At 38.3% G+C, this 20,444-nt stretch overlaps 1 protein-coding gene across 2 annotated transcripts in view; it reads right to left on the bottom strand.

Annotated features, from left to right (window-relative positions):
• Positions 1 to 804: 804 nt before the first annotated feature.
• The window catches only part of LOC137127933 (cadherin-22), a 148,694-nt gene continuing 129,054 nt past the window's right edge, over positions 805 to 20,444 (bottom strand). For both annotated transcript variants that reach the window (XM_067505504.1, XM_067505506.1), the window contains 4 exons: positions 10,772 to 10,889; positions 6,950 to 7,099; positions 6,534 to 6,635; positions 805 to 1,783 (listed from right to left, as the gene is read on the bottom strand). In XM_067505504.1, the coding sequence (XP_067361605.1) occupies positions 1,254 to 1,783; positions 6,534 to 6,635; positions 6,950 to 7,099; positions 10,772 to 10,889 (900 nt within the window). In that variant the 3' untranslated portion in view covers positions 805 to 1,253. The remainder of the gene's footprint in view (positions 1,784 to 6,533; positions 6,636 to 6,949; positions 7,100 to 10,771; positions 10,890 to 20,444) is intronic.

Below are 20,444 nucleotides of genomic sequence, written 5' to 3'. Positions count from 1 at the left end.
TTTGCAAGTTAAGGTCAACATTAATAGATTGTGGGTTTCATGTGGATATGATCAGTCCATTCATCATGTGTCACCCTTAAACCTCTCTCTTAATTGGACACGACCATCCTGTTGCCCCCCACCCCCCCCCCCCCCACCCCCACCCCCCACCCAAGGAAACAAAATATCAAATGCAAAAGCAAAACATCTCGGGATATAAAATGAATTATACACATTCACACTCAAATCTGGAATGAAGATTGGATCCCTGTGGGACAAAGCTGGCGACCAGCCAATTCCACAAAACAGTCATTTTGTTTAGACTTAAATCACTGTTGCGGTTTGTGCCTTATTGCCTTACAATTGGCTGTGAATAGGATAAGAAAAAAAACTGTTAGCACACAACTGTCCTCAGTTTGTGACCTTCAAAACCAACCTTTATGTAGCACGAAAATACAGCAAAAGTATGTCCGAGTCCACTGTCAGGACAGAACTGGCAGTTCATTGCTTCGGCAGTTCTTTCATGCCATCTGTTCCATCTCTCTGTTCGCCTTTTTGCTTTTCATCTTAAGTTGGTTATTTTACAAAAGTGGTCATAGAAAATAAATACAAATATTTTCCAGAATGCAATTTTTATATGACCTAGATATTACCTCTTTGCCAGGATTGTGTCACAGTCCTCTGCCACTCCAGTCTTGTCATTTCTTCTTCCATGTCGTCTGGTTCCTTTAATAATTTCCTACTCCCCTCACTTTATCTTTAGCACGTCAGCAGAGTTCATGGTTGCGGTTACCATAGTGACTATGGTGTAAATAAATAAATAAATACATAATAACAAATAAATACATAAATATTTCCTCTTTAAATAAATACATGTTCGTCCGATGGTTTGCCTTGGCATGGTTTAACTCTACGTATGTAATGCTGATACTTAAAATTAAAAAGAAAATGATCTTTGATGTGGGAAAGAAAAAAGATCCTTCCTTCACATCTCTAAATGAAAATTTTGGTGACTCTTTTCTCAGAACATCTTCTTAAAGATTAAAAACTCATAAAAAACCAAACAGAGAGTGTAAAAGAGAAAACTTGGGTTCAAACTAACACTTGGAGGTTTCTTTCAAAGAGATAAAGAGGTGGTGCTTTGTCTTTTAAGGAAAACACAGTGCCGGCTCTGACGATCTCAGTAGCGTGCCAGAGGGTGAGAAGAGGAGACAGAGAAGAAGAAGGAGAAAGAAGAGGGAGTATAAATGTCTCTCTGCAGAGGAGAAGTTGTGCTAGGACCCTTCTTCCTCAGGGTTTCCTGGAGCGTAGTAGCCCGCCAGTTGCCTGAAACGTGGCCCCCAGTCGCTGAGGTAGGAGAAATCCTGCTCTGAGGTGGTGGACAACGTGTGGATGGAGCTGAGGGAAAGCGCTGGTGAACTGGTGCCCTCAAAGGCATATGTCTGGAAGGAGTCATAGGGTGGCACCGACAGGTCAGCATCAGCCTGCTCCACCTTTTTTTGAATGTAGCCTTTGAACAGGGAGAAATCTGCCGCAGCTGCCGCAGCCCCCTCCGCGCTGCCGCCCACTCGGCTTGCCTGTACCCACTGTGGCAAGGAGCGGATGTCTGGGCCAGAGTCACAGCTCTTGGCTTCTGGGAAGTCATAGAGGTTCCTAAGGGCACTCATGTCATATGCCTGAGTGTCCTGCTCCCCTCCACCCTCATCATTGTACTTGATGACATTATCTCTCATGTCCTCCTCATCCTCTGCCATCCTCTGGCCCTTCCTGTGGCGTTTTAGGGTCAGGATCAGCAAGACGAGGACTGATGTAGAAGGACACCGACCAAGAAAGAAAAGAGAGAAAGACCAAGATTTAAATTTCACACTAATATAAAATATGTACAGGTAAACAAAATCATTTCACGGTGAAAACGTTCGAATTCTTACAGGTTACATACAAATTTGTCAGATCAAATAGAAAGGTGAGAGTAAGGTGAGAGAACAGTTACTCATTTAAAGGATTTAAGGTGATTACAGCAATTGCCGCTTTAACTCTGTGTCTACAATGCAGCAAGCAAAGCCGACATGGATTAAGAGTTTTCAGACTGAGTTTAAAGAGATTGCAATAAAAAAAACAAATTCCTCTTCATCTTGCTAAGAATAATGACACACCAAACACAAATCCAGGGCATTCTGTACTAAAGAACATAACCGCACTGAATATGTATCGTACATATGGTGCAATGCATCAACTACACACTGCGCAAGATGAATTTGCATGTACTCTCCATGGGGAAAGTTTAGAACTTCTCCCATTGTAACTCTTGATTTCACCTCTCAGGGCAAAGGCACAGCAGTGGGAAGATGATATATTATAAAGTTTTACATTTCAAATGCATGAGTATTGATTTTTTACAATCCTGATTGCCTTAGCCAGAATTATGATTCAAAAGAAGCTAATGGAGCCCAATCTGTATATCAATACTAATTTAAACCAAGTCAAACTAAGACTTTTAGATTCCAGCACTACTTAAATCCAGAGACAACCACCTATAAATAGAACGAAATGCTTCAGAAACTTAAGTGTGAATCAAAAATGGAAACAACTTAGATGGATCGTGTTATACACTAATGAGACAAGAGGAAAACAAAGGCTGTATGCAAAATAAATCAATGAGACTTTAATTTCAGCTTAGTTATTTTAATTGCTGCCTACATTTGTGATTAAACAAGTCTCACTTAGCTCAGACACCCACCCCTGACTCCATCATCTCTCCTTGAAGCTGCACCCTTCCCGCTGAAACCAGATTTGCCTCAGACTTGCAGCAACATCAAATGTCATTTTCAGTGATGATAAAAATATAGTACAAGCAGTGATGAATGAATTATGCACTCTGGGGAGTGTGAGAAAGATAATGAACAGCTCCATTTAGAATAGGTGGATGGATAAACAGAAATCAAGCCGCTGTTTGATCAACAATTAATATGCAAAGAAGAATATGGATAGGGACTGTGCAGTATATATTACGACCTGTGCAAATTTCAGGTCAGGAAATGTTGCCTACTAAAAAACAAACCTGGCTACTTTATCAGTGATAAAGCAGATATTTGTCAAATAAGAGGTGAACATATTTGTCCTTTGTTATTGATTGGCAGCAGCATTTATTTCCTATGGCCAGTCATCTATGGCCTGTGTCACTGTGTAACAGACAGAATCCCTTTTTCATCCTTGTAGCAGGGACACTGAGCAACTACTCTAAAGGGACACCAGTGAAGGGACATTTAGATAGATCATTAACCAGTAGACACCATGCATCTTCTACACAGATAGATGCTTCTACATAGATAGATAGCCTGTTGCCTAAAACAAATGCCTACAAGCTCCCAGAGATAAAAAGACTATCAATTACAGTGGGGCCTGTGCTGTCTCGGATGACACAGATTGTTTGATTCTCTGCACCCACCAGTACACCCATCCCTATGTTCTGAAAATGAGATATTCCCAAATTGTTCCACAGTAAAACTAAATTGATGTCCGGACTTAAGTGCTGTGTTCCGAAAATTCACACCTTACAGCAAGAGTGACCTTGGAAAGACACCATTTTTTACCTTTGCATTTATCTCCTTCTACTGTAAAAAAAATAATAACAGTGTGTTTTAAGCACATAATCTGCACAAATTACTTGTTGCTGCTCCCGGTAATTGTCTTCATTTGGAGGAAATGCTCTAAAAAATAACTGAAAACGCCCCGTGTGCTTCTTGCTTAGAGAGCTGTGCCAGCCCAAAAGCCTTGCTGATCTTAAATGGGGATTTTATGCAGCATCTCTGACTGATAATAATAATGTTCTTCTCTTACATTGTTTGCTGGGCTCCATTGGGAAAGCGGCGTCTGTAACCATTGTGTTTATTTTCCTCCTCCATGAATGGGGTGAATTAATTGCCATGGGGTTGAGGAAACAGTCATGGTTTGTGGTAAACTGCGGTGCACGCTGCCATGCATATTAAACAAGCGCTAAGACAATTACTCTAAATTCGCACTAATGAGGAGAATAAAAGGAGTTGAAGACTTGATGTTATGAACTCCCTCATACGTGCAGATCAGCTGCTCCTTCAACAGTGTTGAAGGACGATGTGGCAGTTCAGTGTGCAGCAATAATGATCAGATTACTTCAATTCTGACAAACCCTTCTTCACTGATAAGATATGAGTGTCACTGCCTAATAGGTATACAGATGCTTAAAGTGTTAGCCATCCAAAACCTATTTAACTTGGAGATTAGAACGCTGCAGGCAATGCTAATATAACACATGTAAAAAAATTACCTTTGTACAAAGCATATGTATATGTGTTTAGCTGCCTCCTATACATACAAACCTGGTCCCCATGTGTACAGATGTTGCGATAAGCGTTCCTGACAAGACGGTTAATTTACCCTTGGGCTGCGCTGGTTGCCTCCACCCAGGAGTTCATCACAAGCAGATGGGAGGTAATTGGAATGGATGCATGCAGATGCAGCAGCGCAGTGAAATGGATTCATCACATCAGGCCTATAAATGAACTTATGGAGGGACTGTTTGTTTGTAAGGTAATTAGCCAGAAATTTGTTTTCATTTTTCTCATCATCCAACAATTGATGTAATAGAGGTGGTCCAGCCTCTGGAGAGAGGGAGTGCTGGCTGGATGGTTAGCTATAGTCATTGTGTGTGTGTGTGTGTGTGTGTGTGTGTGTGTGTGTGTGTGTGTGTGTGTGTGTGTGTGAGTGTGTGAGAGAGAGAGAGAGAGAGAGAGAGAGAGAGAGAGAGAGAGAGAGAGAGAGAGAGAGAAGCCAAGATGCACACAGTAATGGTGCACAGACAGAATGGATTGAATTGCATTTAATAAGTGAGTAGTGATTTGTCTAAGCATATGAATGTGTGCTTGGCATGCACAAGCAGACCTACACTAAATGCCTTGGATTGTGTATGTGGTAAGCGAAGGGGGAGCAGAAAAGTGTTGGGCAATGTGCAATCGATAGGATGAGAGTGCTGCCACACAGCGCGTGTTGTTCATGCTGCAGGATGATTGTAAAAACACTGCTCATTCCAGCCCCTGAGATTTTATTGTCCACACGCTAACTGACAGAAGCAAAGTGCAACAACTTAGCCTGTCGGAGCAGTTTGATGGAGCATGCTCAGTCCATTTTCTACTAATCACTATCAGTCACTCAAAGTGACGTGGACTTGGCACCAATTAGAGTCACTGACACTATCGGAATCAACGTGGCATTGTTTCATTAGTGGAATGAAACTGGCTTGAAACGTGAAGTAACACTACATTAATTGTGACCTAACAGTATATAGCAAATAGTGATCTTTCATGCTGCATTCAAAGTATAAGTCTCTGAAGTATGTAACTGTTTTTTTTCTTCACAGTCCACTTATACAAGTTTGAAGGCCAAAGACTTTTTGCAACTCAGGCTTTTGAGGAGATCCATCTAGGATACCGAAAAGCACGATAGACTGCAAATAGTTTTTTATAGGCGGCAGAGGTTGCTTCAGATTTGTACATAACGTTTTAAGTGAGCCTTTTAAAACCACGGTGAATAAATGATGCTGTGCTTTTGAAGTTTACTCCAGTAGATGGTTTGGTTAATGGAGACCAAGGCTTTTAACAACACTCATTAGGAAAGCTCTTAAAAAAATAGATGGCAATGTTGCTGGTTGAAGCTGCCTACTGTCACATAATCCATCATTCACTGCATGCACAATGTAAAATGAGCAGAGGTGCAAGCAGGGGAGACAAAACACTGTGACAGCTCTGTCGTATCTCGCCGTCAATGATGAGTGGGATGCGAAGATGTACAGTGGAGGGAGAATGGGAAGTTAACTCAAAAACTTTTCCAAGAGGATGATACCAAACTGCTTTGGTCTTTCAAAGGGTGAGTGAGTGCATGCATGCATATGTTATGGATGTGTCTCTGTATTTAAAAAAAAACAAAAAAAAAACATTGTCTGCAAACTTTGTCTATTTAAAGCATGCTCTTCCAGGGGGATACATGTGCTGATGCAGCTCTTTTGCCTGTTTGCTCTCTCTAACCCCTCACTTTACTCCCATTCATTCCATCTCTGTCTATGTTTCAAGGATCAAAGTGGCTTGATATCATTCACAAAACCAGGCATCATCTGTACTCCTGTTTAAAAACAAGCTTTCTGCTCATAAAAGCAACAACACAATATCCAACTGGAACGCCACTCATGAAAAATGAAAAACTGATTGTGTTTTTATGTCATTTGTCTTTGTTTTCCTGCCACTGTATGTGACAGAAACCCATTCATGAAACTCAGGTTAATTCTAAAAGTCGTCAATCCATTAAAAGACATGCTTTGTTTTATGATTATATGACATGAAAGGAGAGAGTTGTGTCTCTAGGTGCTGTCTTTTTAATGCTACATCCCTCTATTCAACCCAATGCTCCTGGTAATCCTCCTGAAGCAGTCAGCAATCTCCCAAAAAGCACTAGTAATGAAGTGTGCTTATCCATCTGTGCAGCCATCATTCATACATACATGTATACGAGCACATCCACCTGCTTACCTATGAGGATGAGCATGCAGACCAGTAGTGCTATTAGTACCCCAGGGCTGAGCGCAGAACTCATTACATAGGCTGTGGAATTGCAGGACTGGATCGCTCCCTCTACATTGTAAAACAAAAAAAGCATTTACTACACATATTCAATAGCAGGTATAAGTCAGTTCAGTGGATCATACACTTAAGCACAGATTTATCACGAGGAAATACATCTGTGTGTGTGTGTGTGTGTGTGTGTGTGTGTGTATGTGTGTGTATATATATATATATATATATATATATATATATATATATATATATATATATATATATAAAAACATTTCATTAAGTAAAAATGACCTTTTAGTACTGTTGCAGTTTACAGGAGGTGACAGTGATGATAATGCTAGTAATGCTATAGCTCCTACACTTGTTCTCACCTGTGTCGCAGCCGCAGACACGAATGGTCAGTGTGCCCGTGGAGCTGAGAGAGGGAGGCCCGCTGTCAACCACCAGGATCGGCAGGAAGTAGACATTCTGCTCGTGGCGGTTGAAGCCTGACCGCTGGGTTCGGATGCCAGCTGTGTTGTCTGGGTGGGCGGTATAGGTGTATAAGGCGGGAGTCAGACAGACAAGGTGAAGCAGAGAATTACACAGGAGAGACTGAATAACAAGAACAAAACCTCTTGTCTGCTTTTTGATGAAACTCCATGTAGGGAGTGTTTTGATTACCTTTCTTGTTTTCCTCCTTTGAACTAAGGAGTGCGCCAATAAAAGAAGTGGAAAAAGTACAGTTTTCAAGTGTATCTGCCTAACATCCTACTTGTACATGATCTAAATAAATTATTCACCATAACCCATAGGTATGGTCTTCAGACAAAGGATTGTAAAGTTTAATTTGGGGTTAAATTATTTTTATAGGAAAAGGGAACTGCTTTTGTGCTATCATTTTATGCTAACATCTATCATCCGTATCAAGTGAAACAGGAGATTATAGAAGTGCAGGAGCCAGTATTTAAAATTTTAATTTGACAGATAGACAAAGTAGTTTTGGGACTAAACATGCATTGAAGCAATCAATTTCCCAGAGCATATATCACCGTTATCCACGCAACCCTAGAGCTCCTCCAGCACATATAGACCGATCTTCGTACTGTTTATGTATGGGAAGAAAACGCCCTGGAGTTTGACCTTTTGACCTTTACACATTATTCTTTTTTACGGCTGTCTCATTTAGGAGAAAAAAAACACATCATCCCCAGAAATATGAAATGGAGGCTTCTTGTGCCATTTAAAATAAAAGAAAATAATAAATTAAATAACTGGCCATACATGAAGTTTAATCAGCACAATCCTGTTTTTTTCCTCAACTGAATTACAAATAATATAAATACAACAAAATAACTTTCACATTTTAACAACACGATTCACGATTTAACAACATGTGTACCAAAAGTAAGTTATGTTGGCCATATTGTGACCGCAGTTTTTTTAGTTTATATGTGTAAGTGTGAATATGTAGTATTGCTTAAAGTTTTTGGTATTGATTATGATTATGGTACTAAATGTTATTTTCCTTTATAAATAATTGAATAAAATAAATAAATGAGGCAAATGACATTCACCAATTGTCCTATTGCAGGGAGTGTTTGTGTATGTGTGTGTGTATGAAGCAGATCAAGTTTTGTCTGTTGTTTTGCATGCGCAATATGCAATTATAAAACAAAGTACTGAATGATATTGCCCTGATGGCGACAGCGAACATGTTAAGCGATCACCAAATTTTTTTACAGTAAATATTGCATATTCTAGAGGGGGCATTAATCTGTGAGTCAAATTTCATGTCAATTCTAGGTATCCTGAAAGTTGTTGAAACATTTGACTAAAAATGAAATGTCAGCATCTTCATGGCACCAAAGGAAAGGTCAGGGAGATGTCCTAATCATATCGACTCATTTTCAGGATACCTTTAATGTATAATATTTCAGTTAAAAAAAATAAATTAAATAAGAAAAAACCCAAATCTAATACTAGGCATTTGAACCAACGTTGTTATGGGAGTAATTTCTCTCTGAATATGCTACAATCAGCCACACCACCTGGGGAATTTAATTCAACTCTAGACAGAAATAAATGTGACACTGCATAAGCTCATGAAAGTGTGTGTGTGTGTTTGTGTGTGCATATTTATACATAGGTATACTGTATACTATATATTTACTAGTCACAAGTAATAACACTGTTTGCAATATGTGCACTTACTCATTAGAAATTAAGTCTGTATCCCATTTAATGCCACTTTCAGTGTCAGAGAAAGAGAAAATGCATTTGTTTTGTGACAGACCAAACAAACCACAGAAAAAAAAGGTGATACAACAACTAACAACTTTATTCATTTTCACCAATAAGAATCACATAGGTGAAATAAAATCACCAAAATTTAAATGTTTCCAACTTTCTTCAGCTTCATGTTCTTCACATCGTACTGCCAAATAACATGACTGTAGTTTGTAAGAACACAATGTTTTGTAAAAAGATGGGGATTTGCTGTACAGACTGCCGACAATGACCTAACAGAGTTTACCAACATGGGAGAAAAAGCCTTTTCATTATTGCGTCTCAAGGCTTAGAGACAGCACACAATGTGAGGCCACAATGTGAGGAAAAGAAGAAGTGACAGATTGAAAGTGACATGTTGACAAATGTGTCCATGAAAAGAGACACCAAAGTGGGTAAAACAAAAAAAAAGAGGAGGGAGAGATAAAAAGTCTTGTTGGGGTTTTGTTTAACCAACCAAAATATAGACAGGATCTACAGTAGTGTATTTTGTATATTTGTGTGTATTTGCGGGTGATATGAGGCGGCAACTGTAACATTTAAAATCTAAGCATGAGTGTTTTGCTAATAATCATCACTCTGTCTAATAATTTACACTATATACACACAATTTAAGTCTTGTACATGTATGTGCATCTACTGTATATACATACTCCCCTGCACACACATAATCGCATAGAAGCATCAGTAAAAAACTAAGAGACTGATAAAGGAGTGTGTATATGGATATTTACAGTATGTGTGGACGAAGGAGAGAAGAATGTATGTGTGTGTACTTTACACACGGTTTGCATTATGTATGTATCTATTCTCATGCATGTGAGTGAAACTGCAGCAGACCTCACTGCCTCAACACGGTGACATTTCCCTAGCTCGGGCTGCTCCCCTGACATTTTCCTGGTGTCAGATCAATCTTGATTTAGTCAGATGTCACATTCGCTTAGGTACACATCTCTAAACGAGGAATCTGCAACTGCGTTTGCAAAAACACAGATAAGCATGAAAAAACTCATCTTCCCGACAAAGCAAAGCCATCACAGGGGAACAGAGTGATTTCAATGTTTACTTACATTGTGCAGATACATATAAATGTGTGTTTTTTTTAATAGAATGCAATTTCATGATGACGCTTGTAAATTATGTGAACTGTTGACATTTAATAGGAGTCAAAGGTTAAGTTAAATTGTTCAAAAAGTAATATACTGTGTGTGTGTATATATATATATATATATATATATATATATATATATATATATATATATATATATATATATATATATATATATATATCAGAATAATGATGGTCATAAAAATTAGCCAAGCTAAATCACACAATTTTTAAAAATTACCGTATACCAAGCAAGCTTCTGCATACAATCTGCAATCACTTTGCTTAGAGGAACAGAACAGGTGGCGTTTATTTATAAATGATAATAAAAACAATCTGCAGGATTTTGAGGCAAATGCTAAATCACACAATTAATTCATTATTTTACCTTGCATTTGACAGAAGTTGTCTAAAATTTTCAAAATCTTCTGGTCCCGTATTGTGTGAATTGTCTCAAATTGTCTAAAAATGTCAACCATCTGGCACTTGCTTGGGATAACTAAGATATGACTGGTTGTTGTTTTGCCAATGTTCCTTTAGCTGCAGTGTTTTATACCAACTCAAATTTGCCTGAAGGTCTACAGTTGCCCCCGAGCATTTCACCAAACTCTCTTATTGAAACACTCTGGAGAATATTGAGAACACCTCATCTTTGCATATTTAAAAATGTGCACACCCTTTCACAACAATGTGACAACAGGTCTTACAGACCCCTGGTTTTACCATTTTAACTTAAAAATCCCTCATAGTCATGAAAGCACCTATTTAAATGTGCTTCGTCACCCATAAACCCAACACAGCACCGCTTCTCTCTTACCTTTGACATCCCACAGGGTAAAGTGTCGATTGCTGGATGCTTCAGGAGCCAGGGTGAAGTAGAAACGATGTCCAGACTGGGGCTCGTCTCTATCCACCACACTGATGGTGTGAATTAACTAAGGAAAGAAAGGCAATCAAAGCAGAAAAGGACATAAAGGGACATGAAACAAGAGAAAATAGGTTAGGTTTTCTCCTCTGATCCACTCAGTGAGAACAAGGAAATGAATATGAGAAGCACTTTATATTTCAAATGCCTCTGTCATGTAGGAGGTAGGGGGGTTGTGCGATTCTACTTAGATGCAAAAGAAAGCTTCCTCGGAAGTGCAGTTCTAAGGGACACCAGTTACAAAGAGATAAAAACTTGACACAGCAATACAAAAGTTGTCCTAATGTTAGGAATACAAATACTTTCAAAAGAGTTTTTTTTTATGCTGAAAAGGACAGAGATATTTTTAAGGCACTATGTCTGTTGCGAAGAAAGGGCAAAGTCAAAATGCTAATGTGCAGGGAACAGAAAGAAAGACGTGTGACTAGGTGAGGGTGTAGTCCTCCTTTCTAATGCAATAATAGTGATCCACATTAAAAGATAAAACTCAACTATGGTCCAATACTGAGAACTCGGTGTGGATACAATAAGGTGTGATAGGATTCACTGTGAGCTGAACAGACATCAAACAGCCCCTGGAGATCCTTTCACCTTAACACAGGCCTCTTGGTGACAATTCATCCTCCTCTCATCCCATTACATTGGAGCCAGCATCAAACCACAAGTGGATGAATGATATTTTTACATTACATCCATCAGCTCGGTTTCCTCTACTCACATATAATAGTGCACATATTTCTTATTTTTGTTTACTGAATTCTCCCACAAAAACAACAAGTACCAATAACTACACTTCAATATACCTAAATAAATTAAAGCAACAAATAACACCATGTTCATAGAGATCTGTCTATATTGTAGTAAAATTTGCAATACATTATTACTGTGGTAATATTTTCATAGCTTACAAGCACCACAAATACTCACTCACATCGCACAAAGCCAAAGTCTAAAAAAACAAATTTGCCATTACATGGTTATGCACTGGAGTGTTATTAATTTTTTGCCTCTGACCAGTTGCCTGGCAACCAGCAAAGTTACTCTTTCTGACCAAAGAACCAAAAATTTACAGTTTTTGTATGGGCTACACAAAAGACATGTAACATGTTAATTTGTGAGCATCAGAGATGCTGGTCGGCAGGTTAATTATGAAACTGCTGCAGAGTTACGCTAGCTGTTTCCATCCGTTTCCAGCCTTTATGCTAGGCTAAGCTAACTGAATATAAGAGATATTCTATTGAACAATATTATCATTCAACCAACATCTGAAAGTAGGTGAGTAAATGAACAGTGCAGTCAGATTATTATTTTTAAGGTCATTTTAGGTCTATGAAGAAAATCATAACACAATGAGGCATTGTAATAAAATAAATAAAGTAAATAAAGTAAAATAAAGTATGAATACTTGTTAAGTCTTGTGTTCCCTGAAGGAAAGTAACTACATTTGTCCAGTATATGTCTGTGGAAATTCAAGAAGATCAGTACACACAAAAATATCAGCTCTTTACACATACAGTATCTGCTGCTGTTGTCTTACCAATCATAATCATACAATGCAGCAGACATGTAGCACATGCAGCTAATGCTTTGTCAACGACGCAATTATTGTTTTTATTGTGGTTTGCAGAAAAAGCTTACTGCTGCCACTTGTTTTATGAAAGCTGAGTATCTTTTCTTTTTTAACATTTCAATATCTTAGCTATTTGTTTAGTAGCAGTCCGTTCCTGTCAAGTATCTGCAATATTACTACAACTGCATACACAGTCAGCTATTCTCATTTGCCTATTCTTATACTACACAATGAGCTCTCAAAAAGGCAAGCAATCTTTTCTCTACACAGAAGATACAGTCCTAAATCATCAACTTAAATGACTGCTCATTAGTAGGTTACATGATGAGGAATCAAAACGTAGTAAAGAGAGATTTTTCCATCACAAAAGACGCACATTGTGTGAACAAAAAAACTTTCTTATAAAAAAATTTCCAAAATTAATTTAGATTTTGGAAGTCTCACACACACCGGTGGACTGCTCGGAGGCAACTTTGGAAATCAGCAGAGACACACACGACAAACAACCCCCAGAACTACTATTAAGTGAGGCATTTCTCAGAATGATTAAAGCCGGCTGTTCGTTGGTTGTAATTCGTTTGTCTGGTCTCACAAAGGTTCGTGGCATCAGATAGGATCGAGGGAAATATATCAAACCATTACTCAGCTGTTACGGGGGCAGGATACTTATAAAATGTTAAACATGGTTTTGTTTACTGGACTGAACTCTTCTTCTGTCTTTCTTTTCTCCTCCACCTCTCTGCCTCTTCGGTGTGCTCTCTCTATTCATCACTATGATTTCCTTTTCCTCTGATTCCTTGTCCTCTGCATTTATCTCCTCCAAAGTATATCCCTCTCATTCATGTCCGTTTCAGAAAAATGTGTCCCTCATTCATCATCCACTTGCAAATTGATTATTCAAACAATAATACTGGAGATGTACTCCACACTTTTCTCACACATAAAGACATCTGCTTTATTGTGTGATTTTTTTAAGCTCATGTTGCCTGTCTGTGTGAGACAGCCTCATTCATTCATTGCTCTACAAACAACTCTGAGCCTGAGCGGCAGCTATGCGTTGCTGTGACTAAGCTACTGCCGAGCACACTTCCGGGCCACAATTGTGCCTTCACAATAAACAGCTCCTCAGCACTGACGTTGCGTCACAGACACAGAACAGGCTTAGTCATACCCACAGCTCTGGGAGGCTGTCTGACATTTGTAATTACAAAATACTATGGCATGATTTCAGGGTAAATCATACGCTTCTTCCTTAGTGTGCTACAAAATCTCTATTCCACAAACAAAGAAGTACGTCAAATAAATGAGAAATTACAGCCTGTATTGCTAAAATGGTGATTAAAAAAAATAAAAATCTTATATGGTTACCAGACGAAAAAAAAAGAAAGAAAGAAAATACTGCTTTTAGGAGTAAGGCTTGAATTCTTTTACATTTCATACTGAGCTGATTTAACATGCTTTGCCAAGATTAAACTTTATGAATTTCAATACACTGCATTATATTAATACCTATAATCAACTACTAATAACTGCAATTACTCTAATGCTAACCAGATTATACTCCATTATAAAACAGACTTATTGTTTTTATTTCCCACCAGCAAAATGTTGACTGCTAATGTACCAACCCTAATATTATTAAAACATGATACATTAAAAGTTAGGCCAATAAAACTAATTTGTTGTATTTGTTCGTGTTAAAAGCACATTATACACATACTAGCTGTGTATAATGAGTGTCAAAGCACTTACATTATCTGTGCTTTTGGGGACACTTAAGGATCAGGATGCTTTCATTTACTATTGATGATGCAGTGTGTGTGGGATAAGAAGAGTATTTTATGTTATGTCTAATTAATGAATATCAGAATACTGGGGAAAAAAATGTTCTATTCATTCAGAGCAATGACTGTAGTAAACAGAAGTCTGCAGTGTGATATAGCTGTGTGTTAATGGGACTATCAACGTCAGAGAAATGCATTAGTTCTTTGAGAGTGTCAGCTATTTTTAACTGCATCCAACTGCATTTGTTCTCACACATACATTTAGACATTGTGATAAAGCAGAAACCGTGTATTCAGACAATTAACAGTAATAAAAAAAACAAAACAACAACAAACAAACTTGTGCTGTATCCCATAAAAGGTATAAGTATATAATTCTTTAAAGTCTTTATAGGTTTATTTCTGTGTGAATGTAAAAGAAGACATTTAGGTTAAAAAAAGTAAAAAACTTTATTATTAACCACAAACTTAATCTACTCATTACTTTAAAGGAATATGATCAGCAGTGAAGAAGTAGTAAGTGAGACATGATCTGCGTTCTGCGACTGTGCCCTCAGCAGGGGGACTCTCAGAAAGCATCTCAGGGTGAGTGCAAACTGCTGAGGGAAAGACAGTAAGGAAAATGAGAAAGGAGGAGAGCAAGTGTGTGGGAGTTTATCGAGCAGCTACAGCGAGGCTCCCTCAAGCACAATCACCTAATTAGATTTCTATCTAGCAGTCCCCTTTCCTGACCCCCTTAAATCTCTTGCATCTCTGGAAAGCTAGAAGGGGAGATTTTCCCAAAAGTACACCCCAACTGCACCAGAGATGCTTGAAAGGTCAAGGTTGTGAGAGGGAGGCGGCTTTCTCATTTGCAGCAGAAATCAACCATTTCGCAATGTCAGCGGGGAGGTAATGAATAAATAAATAAATAAACACACAACTACTTAAAATGAGCAGCGAGACATTCATCTCTGAAGCCTGGAATGCACTATAACCGTCAGAGGTGTATTTTCAGACACATCCATTATTTTCAGTGGTAAAAAGCATCCTCGTGGCATCCAGTGGAGAATTATAATGTCTCACTGCATTGCTTTGAACATGATTCAATTTTGGAGATGCCAGTATGTTTTAGGGCCATAGTTTCAAAAGGGGGGGAAAAATGCTAAGATATGATTAAAGAAAAATGTTTTTCTGGAAAGCAATGTATTTTTATTTTATGATCATCTAAAAAATGAAAAAAAAAAAATCCTTTAAAGCAGTTAAAGCATGTTTTTTAGAAGCTAAGCTAGACAGGATTCATGCTGCAAATCTGAGGCCATCCAGACAAGAAAAACTACAGCGCAGAGTGTCTGCTTGAATGCTTAAAATGAGTCATGATAATATTTTACCTACTACCCGCCTCTGCTTAATATGCAAATAAAAACTGCTTTCCAGAACAATGACAGAAATGGTGATTAGATTTAAAAAAAAAAAAAACATGTTTACATTCAGTTACAAGGACATAAGTAGGATGACATCATCATAGTTTTAGAAAGAGGTGGCTCTTTTTTTTTTTTTTTTTTTTTACTATTGATACAGCATTTCCTTGCCATTAAAAAGTAATTTAGGTTGTCTGAATGTAGCCATGACGGACATATTTTACCTTATGTTATAATTAAGACTGACCTCACAAACATCATTTAGGCTTGAGGAGCTTCCAAACACTGAAGTACCAAAGGACTCTATGAGATGACACAAAAGCTCCATCTAATGCAACACTGACAAAAACAACTTAAAAAAAAAAATGTTAGTGGAAACTGAATATTTCACTCTGTTCTAGTCTGCTGGTTTGTCTGATTCAACATTAACATTTGAAATACAAAAGGAAGAGGCATTTGGTGAGTAGAACAGATGACTCACTCAGTCTCCTACTCATGAAATACTGTCTGGCAAAACTGTGAGTCTGTCTGGGTTTGTTCCTTGTCTGTGTTGGTTGGCTTCTTCTTTTGCTTGCTTCTGTTGTAAGTCTAATGTGTGCATGTTCATGTTAGTTTTAGGTGTATGAAGTGTGCAAATGTTGCACTTCTTTATGTGCCATTAGTGTGTATGTGCATATCTGTGTGTGTGTGTGTTTAAGGCACCATTAACATTTAGCTATTTCAAACAGACTCTCCAAGGGGTTGGAGGTTGGCGGTGCCGTGGCCAAACTGAGGTGATCTGTCGCAGTGACCCACTCAGCCAGCTGTGAGACGGCACGGCAGAGCTGACAGGCCTCTGTTTCCCCAGGCCATACTTAGTATTTGGCTTTCCACCGAGTTTTTCTTTCTCCCCCTGTACACGTGGCACTATAGGATATCCGTCCCTCTGCATTCAGTCAGATAAATACCACAATGTGGGCGAGGAATGGGCTGAGAGGCAAAGACTGCGTTCACGTGTCATTCAGTGAGGTGAAGACGATCGGGAAAATGGGCCTTAAGTCAGAAGGATAAAAACCAAGATGGGATTTAAAGTTTGTAAACTCTAGTTACAATAATATCACTAAGCTAAGATTAGTTTAACCTGAATGGCACTTATCTGCTCCTTTTTTGGGATTGTTGATAGAAATGTACTTGAAGTACGAACACTGGAATTCATGGATACACAGTGCACAGCTCTGTCATCCATACCTTTGTGCAATAACTGACAATAACTCTTCCAATATTCTCTCAAGCTATGATTGAAAGATTAAACTTGCATATATGCTCATTATAAATCTTTTTTTTCTCTTTTTCTTGGAAGTGAGGAAACATTTGCAAAGCACCATACTCATTTACTTGAAGGGTGTCACTTTTTTAGGGCCAACAGTAAAAATAAGAAGTATTGCATTATAAAAGCATTTTAGGTTCAAATTGTTCACTAGTAAGCGTTAAGGTTAGCAAAGGCTTAGCAAAGTCCCAAAGCAAAAACCATTAGGATGTTGCACCGTTAGTAAGAAGATAAAAATTAGCTTCCAGTCAAAGTATCAACTCACTAAAGACATGAATAAATCTAAACTAATCTCAAGATGCATCACGGAATAAAAAATGTTATTTACTAGAGCTTTGTTGTCCAGGCTCTATTTCAGTTCTTCACACAGGGGCGCCCACACACACACACACACACACACACACACACACACACACACACATATACACTGACACGCACGCACAAAAGAAAATATTCAAAGCTGAGAGCAACTGCTCACTGAGACAGACACTGGACTGAACTGCACTTTACAGAATCCAATATATTAATATGAAATGCTATTATACATAAAAATACAGGGACACTGAAACAAACAAAAGACTAAAGAAATAAGTTTCCAAACAATCAATCTATAAGAATTACAAGGCGTCAGCATGATGTTAATCTAGGCATTAAATTAAAAAATCTTCTCTTCTTTGACATATTAATAATAATTTCTACTGAAGATGCTTTTCTGACCTTTAAATTACTTATGAAACCTGTGAAATTATTTAAAGTGGTTTAGAATTTAATACATGGTGTCTAGGGCGTTGTGATTAAACTGGTTTTCAGCTTTTCTATCTGCACGCAGAAGAATATGTAAGCGAGTCCATGTACTGTACAGATGAACTCGTAAGTACAGTATTACCTCAGTAAGAGATATATATTTTTGTGATTGAGCATTAGTTTCTGATTATATATACTGTCTTGCTTTGTCTTTAGAGTCATGGCTTTTGCTTTCTACATTGCTTCCATTTCTGAATAAATCTGCATGAGAAAACACATAGTGAAAAGCTATTTAACACTTTGTGTCACGGCCCTTGCTTGAACTGTGTCCCCAAGCAAAAGCTGCTTAGCCTGTGTCACCCATTTTTTTTTATTTACATCTCAGCCAACCCTTCCTCCTTCCCTCCACATGCATTCTCCCTCAAAACACAAACAAAATAGGTTGTGTTGCCAATTCTCAAATGGGATCAAACCCAACCGCAGTTAAAAGGCTTAGGTTAATCTGATTTTCTCTGTGGTTCCACCGAAAGCTAGACATGAACCAGAGAGCTGACACTCCATGAGACTGAGAGTGATAACAGCACACAACAGGAGACAATGGGATGCTCCTCATTAGTTTAGTAAACCAGGGGTTTGTCTGACATATTAAGAAAGTGACAGTGAAGGCTGAGTGTGAACAGCATGTGTGTGGGTGTGTGCATGCACGTCTGTCTTTCTCATTGTAGCATGCATCTGTGCAGGGACATGTACAAATGTGTTATATAATTTTTTGGTAAGCAGACCAAATACTGTCACTTCAGTGACTCTCATACTACAAACTCTTATAACAAAGCAGAAAAGCACCGCAAAGAGTGAGGCATATTAAGCTTTGTTGTTCCATTGACAGCTTGATGGAATGGATTAGGTAGGTATAAAATAAATTACTGTTTGCTTGTAATTAGCCACAATTAAGTCCTGCTATCAATTATGTGATGTTCATAACACGTCTTGAGTAGGCCTTAGCTCATTTGCAGAGGCAACATTAAACTAAAGGGCCACACTTTTCAATTCAATTTGAATTTTGAAGCAAGCTATTTGACAGTTGATGCGACTCAAAGATAACAGGTGTTATGTGGGCTGAAATGTATTCTGCTAGTTTAGCAGGTCTATAAAGAAGGTGAAAAAGACAAGACGGTAAACAAAGCAGCATAAAATCCCTTTCTAAGTTCAGATTTCCCTTTCACATCGGCCAGATGAAGTGAGTGAAGTGCACATTGTCTGGATCCGGAGGCAAATGCATAAGGCAAAGGAGGGCAGCTCGCCAGTCTCTGACGTCTGTTCCAAATGTAAGAAAAATGGACTTAATTATGCCTATTTCTAAGAGCCGTTGCCCTGTCCAAACTTCCACATTGATTAACAATATTCTGGAGAGCTGAAACAAAATTGAAGCTCATTTTACATGCAAACATTTGCTGACTGATGCTTATACCTCTAGGCTCGTCCACTGGCAGCTTATTTACTGAATAAATAGGTGCATCCTGGGAAACTATAGCCATCAAACTGTTTCAACATGTCATGCAAGAACCCAGTGCTGCAACAGAGCCATACAATGTTGACCTCTGAACTTAAATTGTAAAAGAAGACCTCAGAAATCTGGCACACAGTAAGTCGGGAACCATGTTCTAATGATGACCTTTTATAGATCAGTTTCAAATAGTGATGTTTCAGATAGTGTTTTCAACATGAACTTTGCCACTAGTACAATAAGACAATAGTTAGTGAGGCCTTCTCGATACTTGTATGTGTTGACGCTGATGTGACACTGCTTCAATTGAATATTTTCATTTAGGACTGCATTTACTGTAAATCTGAGGTCTGCACAGATTACAAAGTTTGTGGCAGAAGCCTCCGGTGACAAACGCTCACCAAGGCACACTGACAGCAGTGCAGCTAATTGCCTTTAATAGCATTTTTAGCTAGGCTCACCTGTCCAATCAGAGAAAAGTAACAATTTATGCTTGATTATTAGGTTTTAAAGATTCTTATTTATTGTGATTTGGTAACTACAACTACCTGAAGTGGTGTGCAGAGTGCGGGGGAATGCAAAAAGCTGAATAGGGCAATATCAAACCAGAATAATCAAATACTGCCTCATGACACATAACACATGGCACGTCTATTTGCGTTATTTTGATCATGAATAATAGCTTAATGCCAAAGGAAACATTTATCAGGATCTTTGTTTGTGCATGCAGGTGTGTTTGGCTACTATTTCAGAAAGTGGCACAGAGCTACTTTGTGCTGCAAATGCAGAATGGAGAGAGCAAAGCATACACCAATTTATCAGTAGTAGAGATTCATAACAGTTGTGTGACATCATCTATTTCACTGCACTTAAATAATAGAGTATTGGTAATTAAATAAGTAAATAAATAAAAATAAATATTGTGCTGTTTGTGCTGGGGACACACCTGAAGGCTAGTAAAGATGTCTAGGTAGTAAAATAGGTAGTACAAAAAAAACTATTTCCATCAACTATCACATATTTCTAGTCTCTGACAGTCTTGGAGGTGCACAACTGACCACTATGTAAACTGTGGGCAACAAACTGGCAAAATCCTGGAGATGGACACACCAACCAAATCCTGCGACACGGCAAAGTCTTGTGTGTTCTAGCACTGAAATAAAATTGCAGTCAACAGGAACCTTCCCTTTTCAACCTAACATTTTGTGCAGAAAAGAACACAAGGTCATAAAAAAGAAAAATCATGCAAAGGACAAT

The sequence above is a fragment of the Channa argus genome, chromosome 5 (assembly GCF_033026475.1).
Source record: "Channa argus isolate prfri chromosome 5, Channa argus male v1.0, whole genome shotgun sequence".
NCBI classification, from domain to species: domain Eukaryota; kingdom Metazoa; phylum Chordata; class Actinopteri; order Anabantiformes; family Channidae; genus Channa; species Channa argus.
This window is presented reverse-complemented; position numbering and strand designations above follow the sequence as displayed.